Raw genomic sequence first — 23884 nt, forward strand, 5'->3', positions numbered from 1 at the left:
GTAGGCATTAGGCATGCAAGATGCTGAAGATATAAGCCATTGGAGTAGTTTATATATATATAGTCTAGCAGCATCCTACTAAGGCACGAATACACTTCCGTGTCTGCATATCGAATCGAGCGATCGTTGGTCGCGATGATTTTCGTTGTGTGTCGCAAATGTCACGCTCACTTTGCGCTTCCGGATTTCGCCTACTGGCAGAAAAACGTCGCAGTTCTGAGGCCGAGCGTGCAACGCACCAACCATATGGGCTCAGGGTCACTCACCGGAGCCGCAGACTACGAAGATGAAGAATGCGAGGAGCCATGGGCCAACCGGGTACTTTTCGTCCTGGGGTTTCTGTTACGTAAATGGCAGAGAGTGAGAGAAAAAATAAGGGAAACGTCAGTGCAAATGCTCTGACAGATGCGCGAAACAAGGGCAGCACGGAAAAGCTACTGTTGTGCGTCAGCACGACATAAAAAGCGAGACAGATGCGCAACAGCGAAACAGGTGTTCGCATTTCGCACGGCACCGGAAACATGGAAAAACGCGCACTCCTTCGACACGTCCGTGATCGCTTTCGCACTCCTCCTGCCGCAAGCGGTGGCGAATTAAACAACGAAAAGGGAACAGAAACAACGACAGCAAAGATAAGACAAGCTGGGGAACGAGCAGTGCACATGCAGTGCACAAGGGGTGCGCAGAGCTGGAGAACCGGAGTTCGCAGTTGTAGCTGACGTACGATATATAACTAAACTGTTCGTCTTCGAGACGCAAAGGAGGCGACGGTGAAAGTGAACTCGGCCGATACTTTTATCGCGCTCGCTATCTTTTCGGGCAAAGATGTCTAGCTTCGCAGACGACCATATTTCACTGGCACAGCGGCACACACCCGGCAACTGGTGAAATCGGATCACCGAGATATTTAATATCGATTGCCACGCGGAGGCCGGACAGGATTTTTTTTAGAGCACACGAGAATTAAAACGACGCGTTACAAGAACGGCGTGCAACGTCAGCGACGGTGCAGATGACGCGTCGCCGAGCCGCAACTTCTCCGGTCAATGCACGCAAATACGGTCGCGCACGACTGAAGTGAAGTGCCAGAGCTGATGCACAAATGCGTTCAAGCAATTAAATCGACATACGCATTTCGCGTACGCGAACAGTTTGATGATCGCTCGAGGGCGATCTCCCCCACTCTTTTTTTTTTTTCTTTTTGCTTTCGGTAAATGGGAGAAGCGCGACACCGGCGTGCTCTACTTACCGTCGACTTGGGAACGTTGCCTCGTAGTACGACGTTTTTACTGGCCTTCTCGTTGGCCATGCGCATCCTCTGGCTGTTGACCATGGTGAAAGGTTGTGGTTTTGGGATGCGGGGCGAGTCACAGAATCACAAACTCTCACGCAAGTACAACGCGGAGGAAAGCCTCATGCCTCCGAACTTGCTTTTATATGAGCCTTGCGACGCTGCCTTGTGTTAATACGCATCCATAAAAAAAGAGTTCCTACGTCCTACACAAATTTTAACAACGGAATCCTTACACATTCATTTTGTGAGGTTTTAGTTGAAATAAAACGTAACAAGCAACTTAAATCTTGCTTCTAGATTCCACTAATTTTGCACTTTAGAAGAAAACGGCACTGACAGATCGGACAACGTGGCACGCAGACCGGCCAGCAGGGCCAGCGGGACTATCTGAACAGGGCACTAAACACAAACACACAAAAAAAAGTAGTTTCGCTTCTGTTTCGTATAAGTACGACCGTTTAAAATGACATTTCTTACGCATTATTAATTATAGCCTTAATTTTTATACTACTTATGTTATAAACGCAAGGTGTCAAAATTTTATTTTGCGAAATAAGTTGCGAACCTTGGCGGGGCTTGTCAACCGTCTGGCAGCAATGCCTACTCACTTTCGCGCGCTTTTTATTTGCGCTTACCGACGTATGTCTCGCGGGAAAATTCCGCTGTTAATACATTACATCTGGCGTAAGACATATGGCCATGATCAGGTGAGCTTATACAGTGGATGTAAAACGTAAACTTCAAGAAGCAGCCGTATTTTCTCATCCTAACGTATAGTTACTCTGGCACGCGCACGCCTTATTGCAGATTTTAAAGCGCTGTCGTCTGCTAGGACATAGCGGCGCACTGTTCAAAGTTGGCCGTCCTTGGCATTTTGTTTCCGCGGAAATGTGCGTTTCTACATTTTCTCGTAATGCGTTCATCTTGCTTCAAGGACTGACGAAGAAGTGCAAGCGTTTCTGGAGCGCGCCAAGTTGGATCGGAGCGACCTGCAGCCCGTCGCTCAGCCGCTTTGGTTTGCGCAAGAAAACCAGAACACACTCCGGCTGTTGGAGGTCGACAAGGAACTGCTCAAGACGATATGCGAAGGCGAGAGGTTTGTATGTCTTGCAGTTTCCTTAAAGGCGAACGTTCAGACGTTTAAAGTTTTACGCAGTCCGTATCAGGTTGCGTATTCATGACGTTTTAAACAAGTTAAATACTCTGAACTTACTCTGAACTCATCAGGCTGGTTTTTCGTGGTGAAGAGGACTCTCCTGCCGTCGTGTGCACCGGCGACCGCACCTTCGAAGTCCGCGAGGCGGACATATCCAACTCACTCCTGCTGGTGCCAACGCTTCGGCTGTCATCTGAGGTGGTCGGAAACGCCGATTCGACTCCTGAAGCTTGCTCTTGCCAGGTACATGGTCAAACTGCATGGTCTATATAATTTGCCATGACACGAATGGACGGCAGAGTCTGAGGTTGTACAGAAAATTGTAAAAAAAAAAAAAAAAAAAAAAAAAAAAAAAAAAAAAAAAATCACGCCATATGATACCCATCAGGATGAAATATTGGTATGAAGTTTTCTGGGGGCCAGAATTAAGTTCGCAGTCAATAGCAGATGGGGCATTCTGCTTTAACTTATCACAGAGTTGATAGTGCCAGAGAAGATGAAAGGTTATCACAACAGGCGCTTTCCACTACTCAAAAGAAAAACAAAAAAATTAAAGAAAACCTTGGACTAGGGAGATACAGTGAAACATTTGTTGTTGATTGCTAATAAAAAATATATTTAATCCATAATATTTCTTTGTTTAGAAATCTAAAGAATAATAAAATTGAAAATGCACTACCTAAACAAAGCAAAACTATAGTTCTCTTCATGATCAAATACTGTGACTGAAGGCATTCTTTTGGTACTTTTATTGTTGTGTGGCACACGCCTAATGTACGTGACATGGCAGTGTGCGATGTGCGCTGTGTGTTGGCTCCTTGATGGCTGTTTCAAAGGGGGTTTGCAGCCTCATTTTGCTGTTCCTGTAGTTATGTGCACACACTCTCCTTGTGCTCTGTGCCCTGAACATGTCTATGCTTCAGGAAACGCTAGACGTCGCCATTTTGCCTCAACTGTGGTGCACTTTGCGTTTGGCCAAGTCTGATCTGCATTGACGTTATGCAGCTGCATTCTGGAAGTGTCAAGCCATGTTTCTCCTCCATCACCTTGACCCAATGTTTGCTCCACGCTTGAATACCTCAGCGCTGCCTTTTCACTTTCTTGTCCAGGGATAGCAACATTGAAAAAGCCCTGTGGGAATACTTACTGAGCTGCTCCAGAAAGTTGTTTCTGAAAGTGCTTCATTTATGATAAATGGGTACAACCTTCCTTCTTGGTGGTGACCATTTGGGAGGAAGATGAACTTAGATAGAGCAAGTTAAAGTGAGATTGCACATCCTTCACCCAGCACCGACACTATATATAAGCGGGCAGCTCGTAGCCCTCTGTCTTGCAAGTTTACAGCAATGGACGAAGCCAACAGGGGATTGACAGCACAGAAAAAGAATTCTGGACACTATCCTGGGGCTGCTCTGTGAGGCGTCCTTATCTGCGGAATTTCAACTCCAGGAGGCCTTGCACTCAAAAGCTAGGTCGATTCTGAAATGAATGTACTGATTTGTGCCACAGGTGACAACATACTTGTATTTTCCACTCCCCATGATGTCCTTGAAATAGATGTCGCGAGTAAAAGAAGGTGTAGTTCATATGGACTGCTACAAACAGATTGTGTCACGCAGGTTCTCCAGACATTCCACAGCTACCTGGAGCTCCGCCAGTGCTTCCCCCGACTGAAAAAGCTGTTGGAACTACTTCGCCAGAGTCCATACAAAGGCGCAGAACTTGAGCACATTGTCGATGACAATGAAGCCACGCCTAAGGTACATTGTCCTGCCTTTGCCACTTCTCTTTACTTCCTGTCAGCCAGTTTCTCTGACAAATGTGTCACGCAAGGTTAGCTGAACATCAGTCTATGTAAGTGAGCATCTGATTTATTCTATTAAAGGGAGACTAAAGAGAAAAATTATTTGAGCTGTATTAGTAAAGTTTGCTTCTACAATACCGACAAAGCCACTCTTACCATGAGAAGAGGCCTGGTAAACCAGAAAAGACCTAAGAACGAAAAACGAAGGGCAACGCTGTCTTAAAGTTCTCGCATCACCCATCATGGATTTTGAGGTATCTTCTTGTGCCTAGTTATTGTTTTATTGGCAAGGATGGTTCGAGCACGCTAGTGTCTCGCTTTAATTCCCCTACCCCTTCCCCCCTTTATGCCGGATCGTCAATAAAGTTGTTTCACTCACTCACTTGGCAAGGATGGACTACATCGTATTCTAAAATGCTCAAACACTGAACTTAGCAAATTTCGAAACCTTTTACTGAACAACAATATTCTAATTATGAAAAATACTTTGAAATCTATGATGTTGCAATGATGTACCGCCACTGGGATTTCAGTACAAAAAAAAAAGAAAAAAAAAGTGACATTTATTTTCTCTTTAATATACAACCTATTGCCATGAAATGAACGAATGCAGAGTTAAAAAAGAATACTTTATCAGTCTGAATGGCTTTTTCTTTAGTGCTTCTTTAAAACCAGTTAGACAGCTAGAACAACCAGAAAACTGCAAGACTGGTGTTGTTGCATCACAGTTTGTATAATATTCTTTAAATGATGACTGCAATTAAGAAAACTAACTAAAATGGCAATATACGGTGAAGCACTGTTGCAACAGCGGTGTAATATACCCTTCGTCTGCTTTATTTTCCAGTATACGCTCGGGAACATACTGGAAAGGGTGCAAGCAAGCGAAGCTGAAATCAGACAGGCCATTGAGGAGCTGCCAGTGGTTGAAATCGATGGTGAGACCTTTTCTGCATACACATATTCAGAAACTGAATAGTCGAAAATACTTTGTGCAGGCTTTCTTCCCCATTTCCTTTCTAATCTTGCATAAAGACACCTTGTCAAGGAAATTATGAGATAAAGTGTGTAACAAGGATTACCACCCTGCCGGTTGACAGTAATCTAGGGTGCAGCTTTGACGAGAGCTGAATGTTGGGTTTAGGAGCAGCCATTAGCCTCTAATGAGTGTGTGAAGTGCCAAAGGTACATGGTGCATGGTAGCCATGTTAGAGCAAGTAAAATGATTTAAGTAATCTAGGGTGCAGCTTTGACGAGAGCTGAATGTTGGGTTTAGGAGCAGCCATTAGCCTCTAATGAGTGTGTGAAGTGCCAAAGGTACATGGTGCATGGTAGCCATGTTAGAGCAAGTAAAATGATTTAGAAGAACATGTTTTTGGGCTGGTCAATTCACACCTTTTAAAGAACCCTTAAACCACCTCGAATAAGCAAAAAAAAAAAAAAAAACAATCATGACCTCTTTCTCCTCTTGCCTTTTATTCAAACATTGTGATGCCAACAGGTTCATGCATGTAATGTGTCTGGTGTAAAAGCTGTGCATTGGTCCATACACGGGGGTCCGATTGTCTTCTAGCGTTCCTTTGCCATGAAGTTGTCCGCCTGCTCTTTCTCTTCGTCTCACTTGTCTGTCTTGTGCAATCAACTGTGGCATGTACTGCACTGCGTGTGTGATGGCAACAGCGTTTAGATGAACTGTTTGCAGTCCCAATAAGTGGAAGTTGATGTTTTGAACCACGAAAGAGTGCTAATGTGATGTTTGGTACTGAAGTAGTGTCCATGTGTCTTCTAGAGAAGTACATAGCAAGGAGGAGAGAGCACCTATGGGGAGGGTAACGAAGGTGAGAGAGAAACCACTCACTCGCCTTCAAGCTCAGAGTGGTTATCGGGACCTTTAAAGCAATAACAGTAGCGTTAACACGAGAGACACAAGAAAGATTACGGGATGAATGCTAACATAGAGTTTATCCTGTCACCTGTCGTGTGTCTGTTGTGCTAATCCTATGGTTATTACTTTAGGCAAATTCGGTAAACCTGCATTCTCAGTACACCAGGCACACATACTTCAAGTGAGCGGATGCCACGCTAAAATACCAGAGCAGGACATTCTGAAAAAAGAGAACTTGCAGTTCTCTCAGCAGAGCTTGCAAAGAAGGATGACAGGCAATAGGTTTGATTGTGAAATTTGTGTGGTTGTTTCTTGGAAAGCTTTGCGAGTGGTATTTTCGTTGTGTGGTGTAATCAATGCATACAACTCTCAAACCTTCGAATGCAATACGTTGTGCAACATTTTGAGTCATCTCTAATGATCTTCCCAATATCATCTTGTCAGTACACACACAGCAGTGGCTTGTGCTCGTTGAAGTAGGTCTTGAGGTTGGCACATCAATGTGTGAAATTTTTTTTTTAACATTGTTGGCAGGTGTCTTCACTATATGCTGATATCAAATAGAGCTACATATGCACACAAAAGCTCTCTTCTTATAATATATACCATAACACATAAAGAAGTTAAATGTGCTGCATTGTACATTCATGTACAAAGCAGCCCTTCAGTAAAATCCTTCAGTACAGCCCTGTACAATAATCTTCAGTTGTGTGCTTCCCAACATACACATACACAGCAAGCGCTGGATCCTTTGATGCCATCACTGCACGGTCTATTTTCTAATCCTTCGGCCTCCTGTTTCATTGCCGCAGCTGCTGCTGTTATCCTTGCTTTTTTTCTCTGCATTCACTTGATCTCTTAACCACCCTGTGTCTTTTTACCTTCTGCTGCCCTTTCCTCCTCATTTGCCCATTCCACAACATTTCTTACTCTCGACAGTTTGGGAGAGGTCACCATGTACATGCTGCTAGTAAAAGGTGACATCTGCTCAATGTTTGTTCTGCACACGCAGGGTTCTACAGGCTTCTGGATGGCGAGTATTACTACCGAGTGCAGAATTTCATCATCAACTACATCGAGTCAGAGTCCATACAATTGGACAAGATACCTGCTGGTGATGTTGTCGACAAGATCTCGGAGTTGGAACCACGGTAGCTGAACATTGCTCAATCGTCGTCTTGCTGCAGTGATTTCGCTGTAATTACTCTAAAATATGCAAGTTGTACAAACTCAAATTTAATACCAAAGATAATCTCATGGTAGTAAAGAAAAAAAAAGACCTCTTTCATGTCTGTATTTCCTTTGTTCCATGAAATTGCAAGGTCATTGTGTCACTATCGGTAGCAGCAGTACATACTGTGTAGACTCGAGCAAGGGCCGCACTTTCTTTTCTCACAATTTGGACGAGATGCGGCCCTTATGCGGGACCGAACCTTTTGGTCAACATGGTGCCGGCGAGCCAGTAACCCCGGATGTACAATTGCATCAGAGGTTAACGCGCAGCTCTCGCCATCTAGTAGCGGCACGTGGAAGTACGCAGCATGCAAAAATTCGCAGGTGTGCGGGCGCAGCATCGGGGCACCAAACGTGATTGCTTCTCCATTGTAAAATTTTTTTCCAATTTTCGGCTACCACATTGGGGGTGCGGCCCTTACATGAGTTTATACGGTATGTGTGTACTTACAATGACATATTGTCACATTGCAGTGACGGTGAAAAAGCAGACAGCCAAAACTGTTAGTCATGAAACTAACTCATTATTTGGTGAACTCTTTAACTCCTTACTGTGCCCGGTCTTTGTACATTTCAGCGTAATCGCTGGTGCTCACATATGTTCGAGGATACGTTCAACTATTTGCCTTGCGCAAGCAATCTGATTAGATAAGACTCTTTCACTCTAGAATTGCCAACACCAACTTGAAAATTTCAGATAAATTTATGCACATCTTGCACTGAGCAATAACTTCGTAACAGTGATTAAGCGTTGAAAAGGATCACCGGTAAAATATAAACAATGTACGGATGTCAATATGTACTGTACTTCGGTTTGTGAATGGGCAGTTTCATGTGTCTTAGTGTAAACCCTACTTTCTGGAAGAAGTTTTTGTTCCTGAGGCTAACCTTCACTGCCTGTTTTACTGTGAACCAAAGAGACATCACATACATGCGCATGAGATACCATGTAGTGATGTAGACAATGCTTTCAGTGTATAAATTATTAATGAAAGAATGCAGCTTTACTGGTAAAGATTGAAACATAGAAATCTTTGCAAAGTACATGCATCTTTCTTTTTTTCTTGCAGGGAGGTTGTTGCAGAAGTGTTTCGGAGATGCACTACCCCAAACAGTGGTAAATAAGCAATTCTCTTGACTTGTCTGTTTTATGCATTATATTTGACATCAAAATTGGAGGCGATTTTCGGTGGCAGAAACATCAACTTTTCTTCGTCAAATTCTTCAAGTGGTTTGTCGAAGGGACACTAAATAGGAAAATAATTTGAGCTGTATTAGTCAATTATCCTACTGCGATATCAAAGTAGACACTCTTGCCACGTGGAGAGGCTTGGTGAGCCAGAAAAGATGCAGGAGCGAAAGACTGGTGGCAATGCCACACTGAAGCTACCGCACAAGCTCGCCGTGACGTCCTGGATTTTGACGTCTGCACAGGCCTAGTTAATAATGTTTTGAGTTGCAAGATGGACTACATTGTGTTCTGACAGAGGCAATGAATGAACTTACTTAACTTCAAGAACTCTTACTGATCCATATATAATGGCTCAAATAAGAAAAAGTTGCCTTATAATTTGTGACGTCACAGTGATGTACCAGTGCTGGGGTTCCGGCACAAATTAAAAAAAATTGAACTTTGACCTTGGTTTTCTCTCATAGTAATCACCTTATTGCCGTAAAGTCAACGAAAATATAGTTTTGGAAGAGTTGAAATTAGTGTTTCCCTTTAGTGTCTCTTTAATGTTGAGGGGACACGGTGGGGTTACATTCCTGAAGATTGTGTAAAATTTTTTCTGTGCCAAGAGAAAATTTAGTCGGAGGCAGAACTGCCTCCGACTAAATGTCTTTTCCTCAATTTTATTCGGTCATGAATGAAAATGAGCATTCATGACTTTAAATGTCAATACAACACAGTGCAGGAACTGCCCTCTGCTCCTAGAGTCTTGTACATCATACTCTGTTGATCTTTGAGTCAGAAGATGATGCATAGAGGGTGCTATGGGATAGCAAATGGTGCTTGCAGGCCAGTGTGAAGAAAAAGTGTTGGTGAGCTTTCTGTAGGAATGTCCGATAAAAGTGGCCAAGCTGCATTTTCTTCACTCTTCAACTGCAATGCTTATTATCAATTGCTTATCACTTTCGACGAATTGTTTCCAAAATTACGCCTGCTAATGGAAGCTGGTTCTGAATTTCCAAAGTGGTCGTATCACTCCTCCCTCATGCTTAAGTCACTGTGTTGTTTACTGAAGCACTACTCTAGACAATAGCATATTTGTTATTTTTAACACTAATTTATTAAACTAGCTTCATTTAGCATCTACCTTTCATGCCTCCTCAACAGCACATCTCATGAAGGTTCTTGCGCTAATTTTATGAGGAAGGGTGTAATTTTTATTCATCTTTTGCTCTACTTATTTGTTATTAACACTCACAACCGCTGTGCGCTGCTTGCAGGTGATGAGTTCTACACCCTAAATGGCGACATCATCTGCAAGGCAACAGCTGATGTGCTCCTTCGAAGTGTCGAAAAGGTTTGTTGGGATTGTTGTGTCACTGTTAAGTACTAAGCCCACAGATGGCCTGTTAAATTCACAAGTGGTTCACCGCACCTTGTGCACCAGTTCAGAGCGTGCTGCACCACACCCCTCTATTTTCTGGTGCAGAAGCATATCCCAACATCACTGTTTTTGATTGTGGCATTGTGTAGGTGAGGTGTCGTGGTGGAGGGAACCTCTGTGCTCGCTGATGAGATGGCACAGCTAAAGTGTTACACATGTTCACACTGGGGTCATGTTTGCCAACAAAAAGAGTGTTGGCAACCTCTTCAGCAATGTTTCAACTTAGCCCTGGACATGATCAACGTATGATCATCAGCTGGAATGGTTTTTGGCACTTAAAAATTTGTTGCGACCACTACTTAGTGAAGTGTCTTCTAGCTCTCATTGATTTTGTTTGGTTATCCACGCTGTCAGACCAAACAAGCATTGTGCATGACACAGCGCTGTCGAAGTTATTTCAGAAATACACTGAAAACACAAAATAGAAAGCTCATTTGAGCTGAACAGTCGTCACTTATCTTCGAAGTAACAGTCGTTACTTCGAAGATAAGTCCCCTTGTTGAAATTTTTGCTCCAAGCTGAAGCTTTCCATGTTTATGCACTGTTAATAAATTCAAGCATCCATTTTTTTGTGATCATTTTCTCTTGTTTATGTTTCTGTGCAGTTCAACCTGAGCGAGTTCCTTGAGGTGTGGCAGAACAGTGTTCCAGAAGGCGTACAGACGAATATCAAGCAGTTAGAGGTAAAATCCACCTTACGATTTATTCAGCACAACATTCCACAGCTAGCACAGCTGCTACAGTGTCTGATGATGTTCGAAGTAAATATAAAACATCACTAACCCAAACTTGTTTTATGTCTACCTTTTCAAACTAATAAGCGTGAGCAATAAAAAAAATGCGCATAAGAGATATTTTAAAAGCAGTTAGTATATTCAAAGAGTAACATTTTATACTATTATTAAAGAACCTGTCCAATTTACTTTTTGTCTTTTGTTTACTAGATACCATTTTCTGCACAGGCATTCTAAGTGTTGACGATCTTACAATGGCACTGTCAGAATTGTGCATGAGCTGTAAGAGGGAGTAATACTAAACAAAAGCAATACACAAATGACTGAAAGCAAGGCAAATGGTGTGTCATAATTGTGTTAATCTTGTTTTATTAATCGCAGGGGCTAGCCCTAACAGACCGGACATCCACACCTGAGTGCATCTACCTCTTTGACAAGTGGGATCTGCCGGATGATGCAAATGAACGGTACATGGAATCATTGTGTCTCTAAAGGTTACTCACATATGACATTTTTTACAGGACATTGCGACGTTTTGACATTCATTCCGGCTTGCTCAGTGGTATGTTAGGCTGTTACATTGGGCCGCACAATGACTAGCAGCATAGCAGGCGATCAAGCAAGCCAGAGTGAGTGCCAAAATGTTATGATGTCCTCCCACATGACCACCGTCTGTGTCGTGACGCTACGACACATACACTACCTGAGAAACGAAACTAATTTGTAGAAAAGCTATTAGAATTTAGGGCACTTTGACGCTTATTCATATTTTTACTAGGGTTTTGAGGTTCAGGACCTTCGTGTAATGCAAGAAATGAATAGTCGAAAATGTAATGTCAGTATACTTCTTGAACTTCTTATGTACTATAGATAAGTGGTAGTTGTTATGCTGGGTTGTACTAGAACAGCCAATATAAGCTTGCCATGCGATAAAATTCATCTCACTGAGAACTGCTGACCTAGCAGACTCATGTTGAGAGAGAAAATGCACGAAGAATTGTTATGCAACCTCTAAAGATTTTCTCAATACTCGCATCATTTGCTAACCCAGGTTTATTCGGGTTTGCTACGTACCATAAGTTTCAATTTGGTTGAATATTTGAAGGAATAGCCAGTGCATTGTTTTTGGATGATGCAAGTTTAGATGGAAGGTTGCAGCTGGCATTTTTTACTTCTCTTCACAGTTCCCACTATGCTACTGCAGATAAACTGGAGATAAACAAGCTGAACTAATGCAACATATTTTTCTTGCAATAATGGTACTATAAAATAGTGATGGCAAAATATTTGTCCAAGCTACCCATATATACATATATCTGTGTGCTGCTGATGGCCAGGTTTGGCAACAATCTACATTATAATGCATGCCTCAATTAATTAAAATATACAGAAGTGGTATGACTATGTGCCATGCAGTTCAACTCTTCTGGGATTACTACATTTAGATGCATTCAAGTCCCTCTAGTCATGCTGAGGATGCCGGCTGAGGTACATAACGTGCCTAGCTTGCCACAATGCCAAATCTGATCTTGACAGGGATGTCCAGATCCCCGATGCAGATATCGAAGAAACCTCCGAAAGGTGCATTATTTTTTGTCACTAAGAATAAACTGCTTGTTTCCGCGCAGCTACGGTTGTTTAAACATACATGCCAACTCTCCTGAATTTTCCGTAATGTTTACGAATTTGGGCTCGTTGTGCAATTTTACAACTGTTGCGTCAAGCTTTGCGAAAAATTCTGCCCGCGAAAAAGTTTCGCTCATCGGTCTATGATATTCTTGGAAGTCTTCCGATGGTGAAAGGAGAAAAATTTGTTTCAAGCGAGTTTATTCAGACAAGTTCCTTAGCAGGCAAAATTGGCAGCGGCATAATCACAGAAAAGTCATGGTGATCTCAAGACAATGAGTCACTTGTCAGTCTCTGCTGTTCCGAATTTGCTGCTACGTGTGTGCTGTGTCTAAATGTAAATCATCGTCATATATAGCGCCTACGTATTCCACAGAAGGTGCGTGCTTAGGACAATAATTAGTTCTTGGCGATGATTCATCACCAAAGCTGGCTTCGGGCTAGGCACAAGCTATTATGGTACACTCTATCACAAACGCATGCACAGAAGCCTACGCGCGCTAGCATTCTCATTCATATTTGCCGCCACTATGGTGACGTTTCGAGGCGTCCGAAACTAGGATGCCCTGAGCCTCACCTTATCTTCTGCTTCACTTGTCCCGGGACAATCCACGAACGGTGCTTAAGTTGCAGACTAATGCATGTACGCTTCTCATTTAGATTGCAAGAAAGAAATATTGGAAATATCGGCTGCGCGCCGTGCAACAGTCGGAGCGTGCTTGCGACTGCAGCGCCTTCGCCGCCGCTTCCGCTTTTATGCGTCACGAGCTTCTTGCGCGCGTCATTGCGCGCGTCAGCACGCCTGTGTAACACTTGGTAGGTGTGAGGAGGCAGTGATGCAAATTCTCCTCCTTGGTGTGATGTGACTCGTTGGTGTGACTAAACCCTAAACCGGAAGCATATCACGCATATGCGGTAAAGAACGGGGAAGATGGCGCCTCCGCGTATCGTGCGAACGCCATCCGAGGAGCAGGAGCGGAGGTTTCGTTGTGCCGAAGCGAGACGCGCCCGCATACGTGCCCTGACCGAGGAACAACGTGCCAATGTGCGCGCGATGAACGCTGCAGCGCAACGGCGGAGGCGCCAAAGACCCGAAGTGCGGGCACAAGAGGCCGCAGAACGCGTACGACGTAGAGAAGAGATCAAACGGGAGGCAGAGGAAAAACGAAAACGCCAACAAAACGCTGCAGCGCGTGCGCGGGATGCTGCAGCACATCGCGAAGACGCGGCAGTGTTGGAACAGGAGGTAGAGGCAAGACCACAGCAGTTCACTGCAGTGTTTGTGAACGCCGAAGTGCAGCACGAACGGCGCCAAGATGCGGCGGTGCGGGAACAGGAGGTAGATGAAAAGCTGCGACATCGACAGTGCGCTGCAGTGCGTGTGAAAACCGAAGCACAGGACGAATGGCGTCAAGACGCAGTGCGGGATCAGGATAGTGATGCACATCACGAACGTCGCCAAGACGCGGCAGTGCTGGACTCGGAGGCAAGGCAACGTCAACGAGACCTTGTACTGTGTGCGCAAGAGGCTGAAGCACATCACAAACGGTGCCAAGACGCAGCTTTACTGAAACAGAAGTTGGAGGCTAGGCTAAAACATCGGCAGTGCAGCACAGTGCGTGTGAATATCGAAGCACATCACAAACGGCGCCAAGACGCTGCAATGTGGGAACAGGAGACAGAGGAGAGGCAACGTCAACAAAACCATGCAGTACGTGCGCAAGATGCAGAAGCACATCGCGAATGGTCCAAAAGCGCGGCAGTGCGGGATCAGAAGGCTGGAGAAAGCCAGAAATGGTGTAAACAGGTTGCAGTGTGGTGGGAGCAGGAGGCCGAAGCACATCGTGCATGGCGCCACGACATGGCATTGTGGGAACAGGTGGCCGAAGGACGTCATGAATGGCACCAAGACGCGGCAGCGCTGGAACAAGAGGCAGAGCGACAGTGCAGCGCAGTGCTTGTGCAGCAGACCAAGGCACATTGTGAACGGCAGCTAGAGGCGGCAGGGCGGGAGCAACAGGCAGAGGAAAGGCGACAACGCCGACAAGACCGTGTAGTACGTGCGCAAGAGGCCGAAGCACATTGCAAACGGCGTCAATGCCCTTCAGTGCGTGAACATGACGCGCGCTCAAAACAACGACGGCGCATGGTGGAGAGCCTGCAGCGGCTATACGCTGTTATATGTGCTACCAGCAGTCGTGGCACAACAGACCTACAGAGCATTACACAGTGCAAGTGCATTGGAAGTTGATGTACAGACTTGGCATTCATTTTAGAAATAGGGCCACATAGCACTTTCCTCCGTGCCGCATAGTTACCGAAAGTTTCTTTTGCTCTCACATCCTGGATTTTGCCAACTGAAGAAAAAACAGAACCAGATATATGTGCCTGTCTGTAAACTTGGGAAACTTGGTTTTGCATCTTCAAACTTGAGGCACAAAAGGACGAGGACACAGAGCACTTTGCATGTCTTATTCTGCCTCCATCTCACTGTCTCCTTTTGCATCTTATGCCTTATACATACTTGCAACTGCAGTGCACATATTAAAAGTAATCTTTGCAATGAAGGTTACGGTGGCACCTTCTATCATAGGTAGGCAAAGCAATCACTGCAAATAAGATATGCACAGAGCAGCTTTGCCCTTCTGGTGACACATATGGTGCTGCTGTTCCTTCTGCAAGTGGACCACATTATTTTGTCCGGTATTGTCGCACATGATAAGTAAATACTGCAGCCCAACATAATATTAAACAAAATGCACCACAAAGTGTGAGCACAATCACATTAGTAGTTTAAATGAAAAATCTTTTTCTACCCAACTTCCTTTCCAATGCAAGATTCAGTAGATATCAAAATGATGATATTGACTGGAATGTATGCTTGGGTCGGTTGATGTGACATTAATACCAGTGAAGCAGTTCGTAAAACGTGGACAGAGAGGAAGCTCCAAGCTTCAGCGCATATGAGCAGTGGGCTTCGTTCGTCTCCAAAGGCGACATCAGTGCTTCGTGTTACCTTGTTTAAATGGTGCTAGAATAAAATAGACACTGTGTCAAGCTGCTAATGCAACTTTAATATTAATGTTTAATTCAGTTTTAGTTCCTGTTTCAAGGACTCGAAGCCTTCACAAAGTAAAATCTGTAGCTGAAGAGGATTGAAAGAAGGGGTCAATTCTTGTTACCGAGAAATGGTGTGAAACATGAGCCTGTCGGCGTCTCTTGTTGAGGCATAGTCGGATTTTAACCAATCTTTCATCTCCCTTTCTACCTCTGGTCATTTTAGCACAAGGGTGGTAGCCATTTGGTTGTGGTACAGCTTGCAGCTACCCTTTGCTGAAGAAACACAAAAACATTCACAACTAAGAGCATGCCTATTCATAGCCTCCAAAAACAAAAAAACAAAAAGAAAAAACAGCTGCTTGAAATTCGAACGAGAAGCATAAGTTGCCGTTTAGTCCTCTCTGTCCATATGGGTGTCACTATCTGAAAAATGGCAAAAAGAAAAATAGTACAGCATATGCATGATTTCACGCCATGCGAATAGAAGCTCCCCATCAATGTCTGTCATTTGGTTCCGCTAGAGAAGTGTTGTCAGCTCAAGCATGCAAGCTTCTCAATGACACCCCTGTCACGTGCTCATGTCGCTGCTTGCAGATGCTCCTCCATTGCTCAGACGCTGTCGCTACTTGAAAAAGAGGCTTTGGGGCTCCCGCGATAGCTGTCGTACCGCTTTTGTGCAGAAATTGCTGTCATGTAAAACAGCCTTCAATCGGTGCTTTTGTATCTGTCCCTACACTTTCCTTTCTGTATGTATTTTTCATTAATTCATCGGTTGTAATGCTGGCAGTGGGTGACAAACTAAGAACACAGTGGTAAATCCACTCTTGGCCAGCTTCAAAGTTTGTATAGATGTGCTAGTCAATTACATTCACTTATTACTGTAATGTCACAGCAGAGGCAAACTTTTTTCAGTATTGCAGTCTCTCGGTTTCTATGTTTTGGAGTGAGGAGCCACATATGGTAGGCACAGTTGTTTGTGGGCTGAGCTCGTACTGAATTCTTACGTTGTCACCGAGTGTCACTTTCTGAAGTATTCAAATAACATCATGGCAGAGCCAGCCATTAACTGCTGCGGTAAAATGTCTCTGGTGAGATTACAGTGTTCTAGTGCCACCGAGAGGCAGACATGTTTGCTACTGAGCTGTCGCTTGAGGTTCGATTTAATAGTTCGTCTGGAGACCGCAAGGTGTACGACACACCTTCAGCAATGTCTCTTGGGTACATGTGTGTTTCAGAGGCAAGAATAGTAAGCGCTTGACTAGCACTGACTAAAACCAGGTGAAATTGGAGTGGTCAGTAACAAAAATGATGAAATACTAAGCTAGCAAAAACGAATTGTCACAATTCACCACACAGTGGTGGCTACCTGCTGCTACTAACAATGAAATTTGGACTTTGAGACCGGTGAAGTGCAGGTCAGGTGACGAGAACATGATTGTGGCTTCATGCACACATTTCATGCTCTCACCTTATTTTCTACATAGGGTAGCTAAAGGTTATTTTTAGTTATATGCATTTATCCCCGTGTGATTACTGCAACTTTACATTTTTTTGTAAACGTTTCTTTCTCTCTGATGTTCACAATTGATGCTGCTGCTGCATGACTTGATGGTATGGAGGATGTAAATACACCATAGCAGGGCCACCGTGAATGTAACTTCACCTTTTGTCACGGGAAGATAAGCCCGGATCATGCCTTGTCTTCCGAGTTTTGCTGGTTCAAGACCGCTGCCCTGACACACTCGGCATGCAGCATTTTACCTTGCTCAACCAACCGTAAACCGGCTCTGTCCTCTTTGAACATGACACGTCAAGTTGTTTGCATGTGCCTTGAACATCTCACCCATCACATTCCTGTGCCCCTCTGAAACCTGGACAGAGGTTCAAGATGCACAGCTACAGAAATGTTGCAAAGTGAGCTAGTCATAGGGCTGTGGTATGGTAATGAGCCTTTAAGGAAACCAAATTTGAATTGTGAGAGTTTTCCTAGGGATTTCTTCCCTCAAGTAAGCTGTGGCAACACATGTGCTGTGGGGACCTCTGAAAGGACCTCTCACCTGGAATATTCAAGCATGACATCACCATGTTCACGATTCGGAACAACCCTGCAGTATAATTCAGAATGCACTGGGACTCGCTACCAGAGACTTCAGTGCTGATGTCATGTATCACAAGAATGTTTACACTAAAGCCCGGGATACATGGAGCGAACTTTCTCGCGAACTTCACGCGTCAAGTAACGACGCGGCGATCTGTGTTGCAATACATGCGGCGAGGAAAAGTTGACACCTGACAAACTGCTTACTGGCCGCTGACGACCAGTAGTACGCAACGCGTCTACCTTATCCGATGCTTATCACAGATAGTGACGACAGCATGTGGCCTCTGACTTGCTTGCAGTGTTGGAGTGAATAACACTTCCTGCATACTAGGAACTTAACTTAACACATGTGCATTGCGACCGGAACTAGTGCCTCCTGATTGGCTGTCCTAGACTGCACACAGCAGTCGGCTGTGCATTCGCCGCCCGACGTTCTTCGCTCGGACCTTATTCGCTCCATGTATTCGCTTAACGCTGAACGCTTGGTGGTCTCAGTACCATATGCCAGCTTCGAAGGGACGCTGGCATCAAGAAGCACTACCAACTAGGTGGCGTTCACCGTACTCAGCACAGCCGTGGCCTCCCATTGAAGTTGGTTTGTACATGCTTCGGGCAGCACTTTACCTACTACCTACAACAGCAGCTGTCTCAATCTCATCTCGGGAGGAAAAGTGACCCTGCAACTGTACTGCGTGCCATTACCAAGCTACTTTAGCTTTCACAGTGTGGTACTTGCAGTGTTGGAGTGAATAAACTTGCTTAACTTAAACATGTTGGTGTCCTACTGCACACAGCAGTGTGCATGTTGCCTGCCGCTCTTTGGCCATACTTTTCCCTTGCGCCACAAAACACCAAATTCATCAGTGTGCATGTTACCGCTTTTTCCTGTCATACAACAGTGGGTGTCTCTGAACATCATGCCAAAAATAATACTGTGCACAAGCAGTCTGAGTCTTGGTGTCTGTAATGTTATGCTAGCAAGAGCTTCCTGCTCTGTATGATGGGTGAAACCGAATGTCTCTTTTTAGTGAATGCTAAAAAACTTCTGAATCAATGGCGCAATAATGAAGATGAAGCCTCTAGATTGCTTTGAATAAATGAACTAGGTCACAAGAACAGTTATTCACCGCTCATTTATTACTTGGAAAATTGCTGCGAGTCTCGAGAAGCTTTTTCTTCACTGCACAGAAGCTGAGCAACAAGTAGACTGCAACCCCTCCAGTACATTTCTCATGGGACCACAGTACAAGAAGCCAGGAAGCATGCTAATGGCACAGCGTGGACCAGGTTTCAGTGATGCTATAAGCAGCAGGACACATTGACAAGCAACGTTTTAGTGGAGCTGTCTGTGTTCCTGTTTTCATGCTTGTTCTTAAGCATAAGTTGAATATACGGTAGTTTGATAACTTTACTTTTATGGGAACAATAGAGTGGCTTGTGCTACCTCGCATTCTAGATATTGGTCATTTCTAACTGCGTCCCAATGCACGGTGTTTCACTCAATCTGCCAACAGGATACTCATTTACAATTGTATTCGGTCCTGCAAGAGTGCGTTGGCCAGTTGCCACAGCATGTAATTGTCGGTGCAAGGTGCCTATGACCCAGTGTTGTCAATATGTCATCACCAGAATGCCAGAGCTAAAGTGCTCAATAGATTACATTCTGAGAGTAAGTGACATGTCAAAAACCAACTGAATAGTCCTAATTGTTCTCCTGTCTAGGCTGCAGTTGTCGATGTCCAGACTGCAGCTCGTGCTCAAAAGACCTAGAGCACAGTGTCGTGTATTATACAACAAACTACAGGAACATTGTTTTCTGACAATGCTGCTAAGTAAGAACCAAACTGTGACAGGCCAGGTAACAGCCTATACGCCTGAAGCACAGTGTCATGAAAATAAATGCATAGAGGTATTATGATGTGTAGATTTAAACTTTCTACTAAATCTTATCTCCACAGAATCGTTGAATATCCAGGTAAGCCTGTAGATTTGACGACAGTGCATTACATTAGGTGCCATTCCACATTTTGGCTTTATGTTGCCTTACAGATGACCATGATTACAGCATTCTGCAAAAAGTATAGCCGATAATACTATTGGTGCAATTTTAGTTGTTGCTGTCATTGTAGAAAGGGTTGTCACTCTGGTGGTTGCGAGTCAATTTTAAAAGAAATGGTTGGGATGTCATTTCGAGAATTCTCCTCAATGCATTGGATATGGCATACTGCTGCTGATCAAACACAAGGTCGCAGAATCGATCCCTCACTGTGGCGGCCACATTCCTTTGGGAAGATGCAAGAAAGCTCATGTAGTACAGTTTGAACCACATTTGTCTACAGTGGTCGAGCGGCTGGCTACAGCTGCTACCTTGCGGTAGCTGCTAGGTTTCATGTATGTTTGTCCTATAGCGCACGGACCTAGCATGCAGCATGACCAAGCATGGTCGAGTGGGGGTGTTGGCATGTGCTTTCTTTTTTTTGCGAAATATAGTGGCCAACTTGGCTGACCCAACCTAGACAAGTGTGATTCAGACTGTACATAGCTTCATGTATTCAAATACTGCAGCAAGCTCTACTAAGCAAGCACAAGCACATCAATATGCTGATAATACCCACAGTCAGGCTGATAGCAATACGAAGCAATAGCATGCTTGCCTTAGGTTAGGGAATGAGGGTGACAAGGAGGAATGGTCAAGTTGTAGTGTGTGAGCTTGCCTACTTCGTTGGGAAAATCCACCAGTGACTGCAGGACACGAGTGGCTTTGGCTTGATGCAACATATTTGAATTAATGTAACAAGGGATCTGGTCTTCTGTTAGCACAAGCTTGCTAAGTCACCTTGTGTTTAGTTCAGAACCATGCCCTTTTTATTTGTTTGTTTCTTTAAGCACTTACAAAATGTGAAGCTCAACCACCATGCAACTACACTGTGCAGGAAAGCCAGTCTTTCAGTGCTCATTGGAAATGCGTGAATGTCGGCGCGGGTCTGAGTGAGTTTAGTGCAATGAAGGGAAATGGAAGACTTAAAGGAGGAAGGGAAACCTTTCTCCACGGGGAAAAGCAAAACTTAAACTTCAATCGTCGACACAAAGTTGTAGGGATTGTAAGGAAAGGGGAGCTGTCCGGGCATGCACACGTATGGTGCATTATGTTCACGCATTGTGGTCCTTAGCACGTCACGCAATAAGATACCATGATATGTGTCAGGGTGGGCCCTTGTGCATGCGTGAGTGGCCACAGTTGCATTAGCGTATCTGTAGTTCATATACTTCTATTTCTTCACCTTCTAAGTTGCACATGGCATTATGTGCATGTGAATACAAGCACAATGTCTGAATGCAGGAGCTTTAGGCAAAGTACTTGAATTAGACTCAGGCGCTCCCATACCGGATGCTTGATCCCACAAAGTAGGTAGGTGGCTGTGCTCCACATTTGGCAGGTTGTAGCGATAAATATGGCACCTTGAAATTATGGAAAACACTGCACGCAGTTTCCTTTGGAAAGAGGCGAGGGTTCAACTGGAATTGAAATGGATAGAACAATGTCATTGCTTGTTCCTTATATAAAATGTTATTTTTAATGGAATGGGTTATGTATGCTTTATTTCACAATTAAGTTGAAAGATACATTTTGCTAACTACTTCTGCTTCTACATTCTCCTTTATTCCGTTTTTCTTTTTTTTTTTTCCTTCACCCGGTACAGGTTTGACATCCTTTTTAGGACAAAAGAGCGATGGACACTTGATGAGATAAAGCCATACATAGAGTAAGCTCCTCTCAATGTCTTCTGCATGCACTATTTTGTTTAACTATGCCACATTAACACCTCTGGTAACTTAGTGGAGCTATGCCTTTTCATAAAATTCATTAGAAAACAGAAATTAATGCCCACACAAGGAATAGGGTGTGCAAGTACGTTTTTAATGGTGCCCCCCCCACAACCAGAATTACATGCTGCATTTAAAGAGTCTATGCAGCACTTTTTAGTAAGGTTGCAAGGCTTCTTGGTTATAGAACGGCACCGCTCCACAAATGCCCTTATGCAAGAATTATTTCAGTGTGTTTTGCACCTACATATATATTTTTTTAAAACAAAGGGTGCTATTCGCCTCCGTATAAGCATTCCCTCTAAGCTTATCATTCTGCCACACTGGGCTGCAACTACCAGCTAGCAAGGTCAAGCTCTGTTCTCATAGATACATTGTCATACTTCAACTCGTATTTTTTGTCTCGCAAGCTGACAACATGCCACTTGAAAGATTGCATGAATTTCAAACAACTGCAGGAGAAGATTATCATCCTCTGAGTAGGCTTTAGCATTTTCTAGAAGAGCAATTTCTGTTTTAGACCATCAGTACATCGTCTAACTGGGCTGGTATGCTTAGAGAATTCAAGATATGTTGAACAGCCCTTTTAAAGGGATGCTAAAGGTAAACATTAAGTCAAGCTAAAGTGATTTATTGATGTTTCAAAATGTCAAGTGTTACTTTTACCAAGAGTTATTTTTAATCATGAAAGCAACATTAACATTTTGAAAATTTTATTGTGTATCCTTGCTGAGGCACTCAGGGATGCTGTCCGATTACAGTACGAGCTATGTTAAGCAGCAGCACTCAAATAGAGCAAGTGACTTAAGCACACAGCATGCTTTAAGCAACTTCCTTGTTTGTTGAGTCATGAAATGTGTCACAGTTTTGTTCATTTGTTTTTCCTCTAGAGATCTCTGTGTTGGCCAGAAGGGCGATGCAAATGCACTTCTCATGAGGCACGCACGAGCAGCGATGAGAGGTGGTGTGCGGACCTACACTTCAAAGCGCCCCATCAGATAGCATGCTGCACCTTAGCACACAACCACTTGGCATGCGGGTTTTGGAAATAAGAAAAACGTTCACATTTCAGTTTTTGAGATTCAAATGCCTTGAGCTGTGGCTCTCGACCCCATGGCTGCTAAGAAGAATTTTCAGCAATGTAAATATAAATACCATGGTTCAAAGTGCTCTTGTTAAGTGTTCTTTTGTCGTTTCTTCCACCACCCTTACACGGCTGAGGTTAACATGTGCATCAACCATTGCTTACTCCGGTTGTGCTGCAATAACATACTGTTTTACTGCAGCCTATTGTTTTCATAGTACTAGTATCCAACTGATGGCGGACTACGAGGCCTGCACAAAGTGGACGCATGCCAGTAGACTGCCAACAAGAGAAGTTCATAGTTTGATTGACTGCAAAACAAGTTTTTCAAGGTGAACCATCATATGCTTAGACAATATAAAAAAAAAACTGCATGTGCAGCAACTCGCAGCCCGTTTATAGCGGCTCCTCGCTGCTTTGACAGAGACACTGTAGGTTCTCACTGTAAAGAATCGTTTTGATGGTTTACTGATAATAGTTGCCACCATGCATAACACTAATAGTGAACTGTTTACAAAAGACTGGAGAAAATAAAGGCACCTCAGGCGCTACCGAACAGCCACCATGCATAACGGTGACAGTAAACCGTTTACAAAAGACCGAAGAAAAGAAGGCACCTCAGGTGCTATCAAAACAGGAACTTTCACCTCCAAAAGTGGATGCTTCAAGCAACTGTATTTGGAGGACATGTACAAAGTGTGAGCACCAAAGCTGGTGTTGCCTCATGAGCAAGCCAGTGGTATTAGTGCACGCCATGGTGCACAAGAAATGAAGCCAGTGGTACAAAGTAAAAGACAGGATGAGAAGGGGACAAAGAAAAGCTGCAAGTTTCTAAAACATTGCGTGATGCTGCAAATGTTTTCTGCAACTCATACTGCCCAAAACAGTATTACTGCATATAACAATGTTATCATAAGCTACTGCTGTTAGTGCTTTACACAATGTACATTTGAATCAGAATACATATGTGCACCGATTTAATTGATGTGTCGATTTAATCAAAGATGGAGGAGACATCATGCTTGAAAAGCTTGCTGCCCTTTATACGCAATGCCTGATGACTTCAATTGCACCAGAGAGCTGGCAGAATGCCAACATTATATTAATCCATAAGAAGGGAGACGTTAAAGAATTAAAGAATTATAGGCCCCTTAGCTTCCTTTCAGTATTGTATAAAATATTCACCAAGATAATTTAAAACAGAATCAGGGCAACACTTGACTTCAGTCAACCAAGAGAACAGGCTGGCTTCAGGAAGGGATATGCTACGATGGATCACATCCATGTCATCAACCAGGTAATCGAGAAATCTGCGGAGTACAATCCACCTCTCTATATGGCTTTCATAGATTATGAAAAGGCATTCGATTCAGTAGAGATACCAGCAGTCATAGAGGCACTGCGAAACCAAGGAGCGCAGGGGGCATACGTGAATATCTTAGCAAATATCTAGTACAAAGATTCCAC

At 43.8% G+C, this 23884-nt stretch overlaps 3 protein-coding genes across 3 annotated transcripts in view; 2 read left to right on the forward strand and 1 right to left on the reverse strand.

The window, feature by feature from the left end:
• Nucleotides 1–23884, reverse strand: part of LOC119440572 (collagen alpha-1(VII) chain) — a 267441-nt gene that overhangs the window by 168128 nt on the left and 75429 nt on the right. The window lies entirely within an intron of this gene.
• Nucleotides 1833–22505, forward strand: LOC119442158 (sister chromatid cohesion protein DCC1). The gene is made up of 12 exons (XM_037706914.2): nt 1833–2001; nt 2229–2390; nt 2522–2693; nt 4070–4210; nt 5102–5192; nt 7152–7290; nt 8443–8489; nt 9824–9900; nt 10593–10670; nt 11103–11188; nt 21210–21272; nt 22224–22505. Exons 1-12 carry the CDS (start codon nt 1988–1990, stop codon nt 22333–22335), a joined length of 1182 nt encoding a protein of 393 aa, XP_037562842.1. The 5' UTR covers nt 1833–1987; the 3' UTR covers nt 22336–22505.
• Nucleotides 13144–17367, forward strand: LOC125943224 (trichohyalin-like). The gene has a single exon (XM_049661924.1). The coding sequence runs from the start codon at nt 13279–13281 to the stop codon at nt 14596–14598; it is 1320 nt and encodes a 439-aa protein (XP_049517881.1). The 5' UTR covers nt 13144–13278; the 3' UTR covers nt 14599–17367.

This window comes from Dermacentor silvarum, chromosome 2, assembly GCF_013339745.2.
Source record: "Dermacentor silvarum isolate Dsil-2018 chromosome 2, BIME_Dsil_1.4, whole genome shotgun sequence".
In the NCBI taxonomy this organism is placed as follows: domain Eukaryota; kingdom Metazoa; phylum Arthropoda; class Arachnida; order Ixodida; family Ixodidae; genus Dermacentor; species Dermacentor silvarum.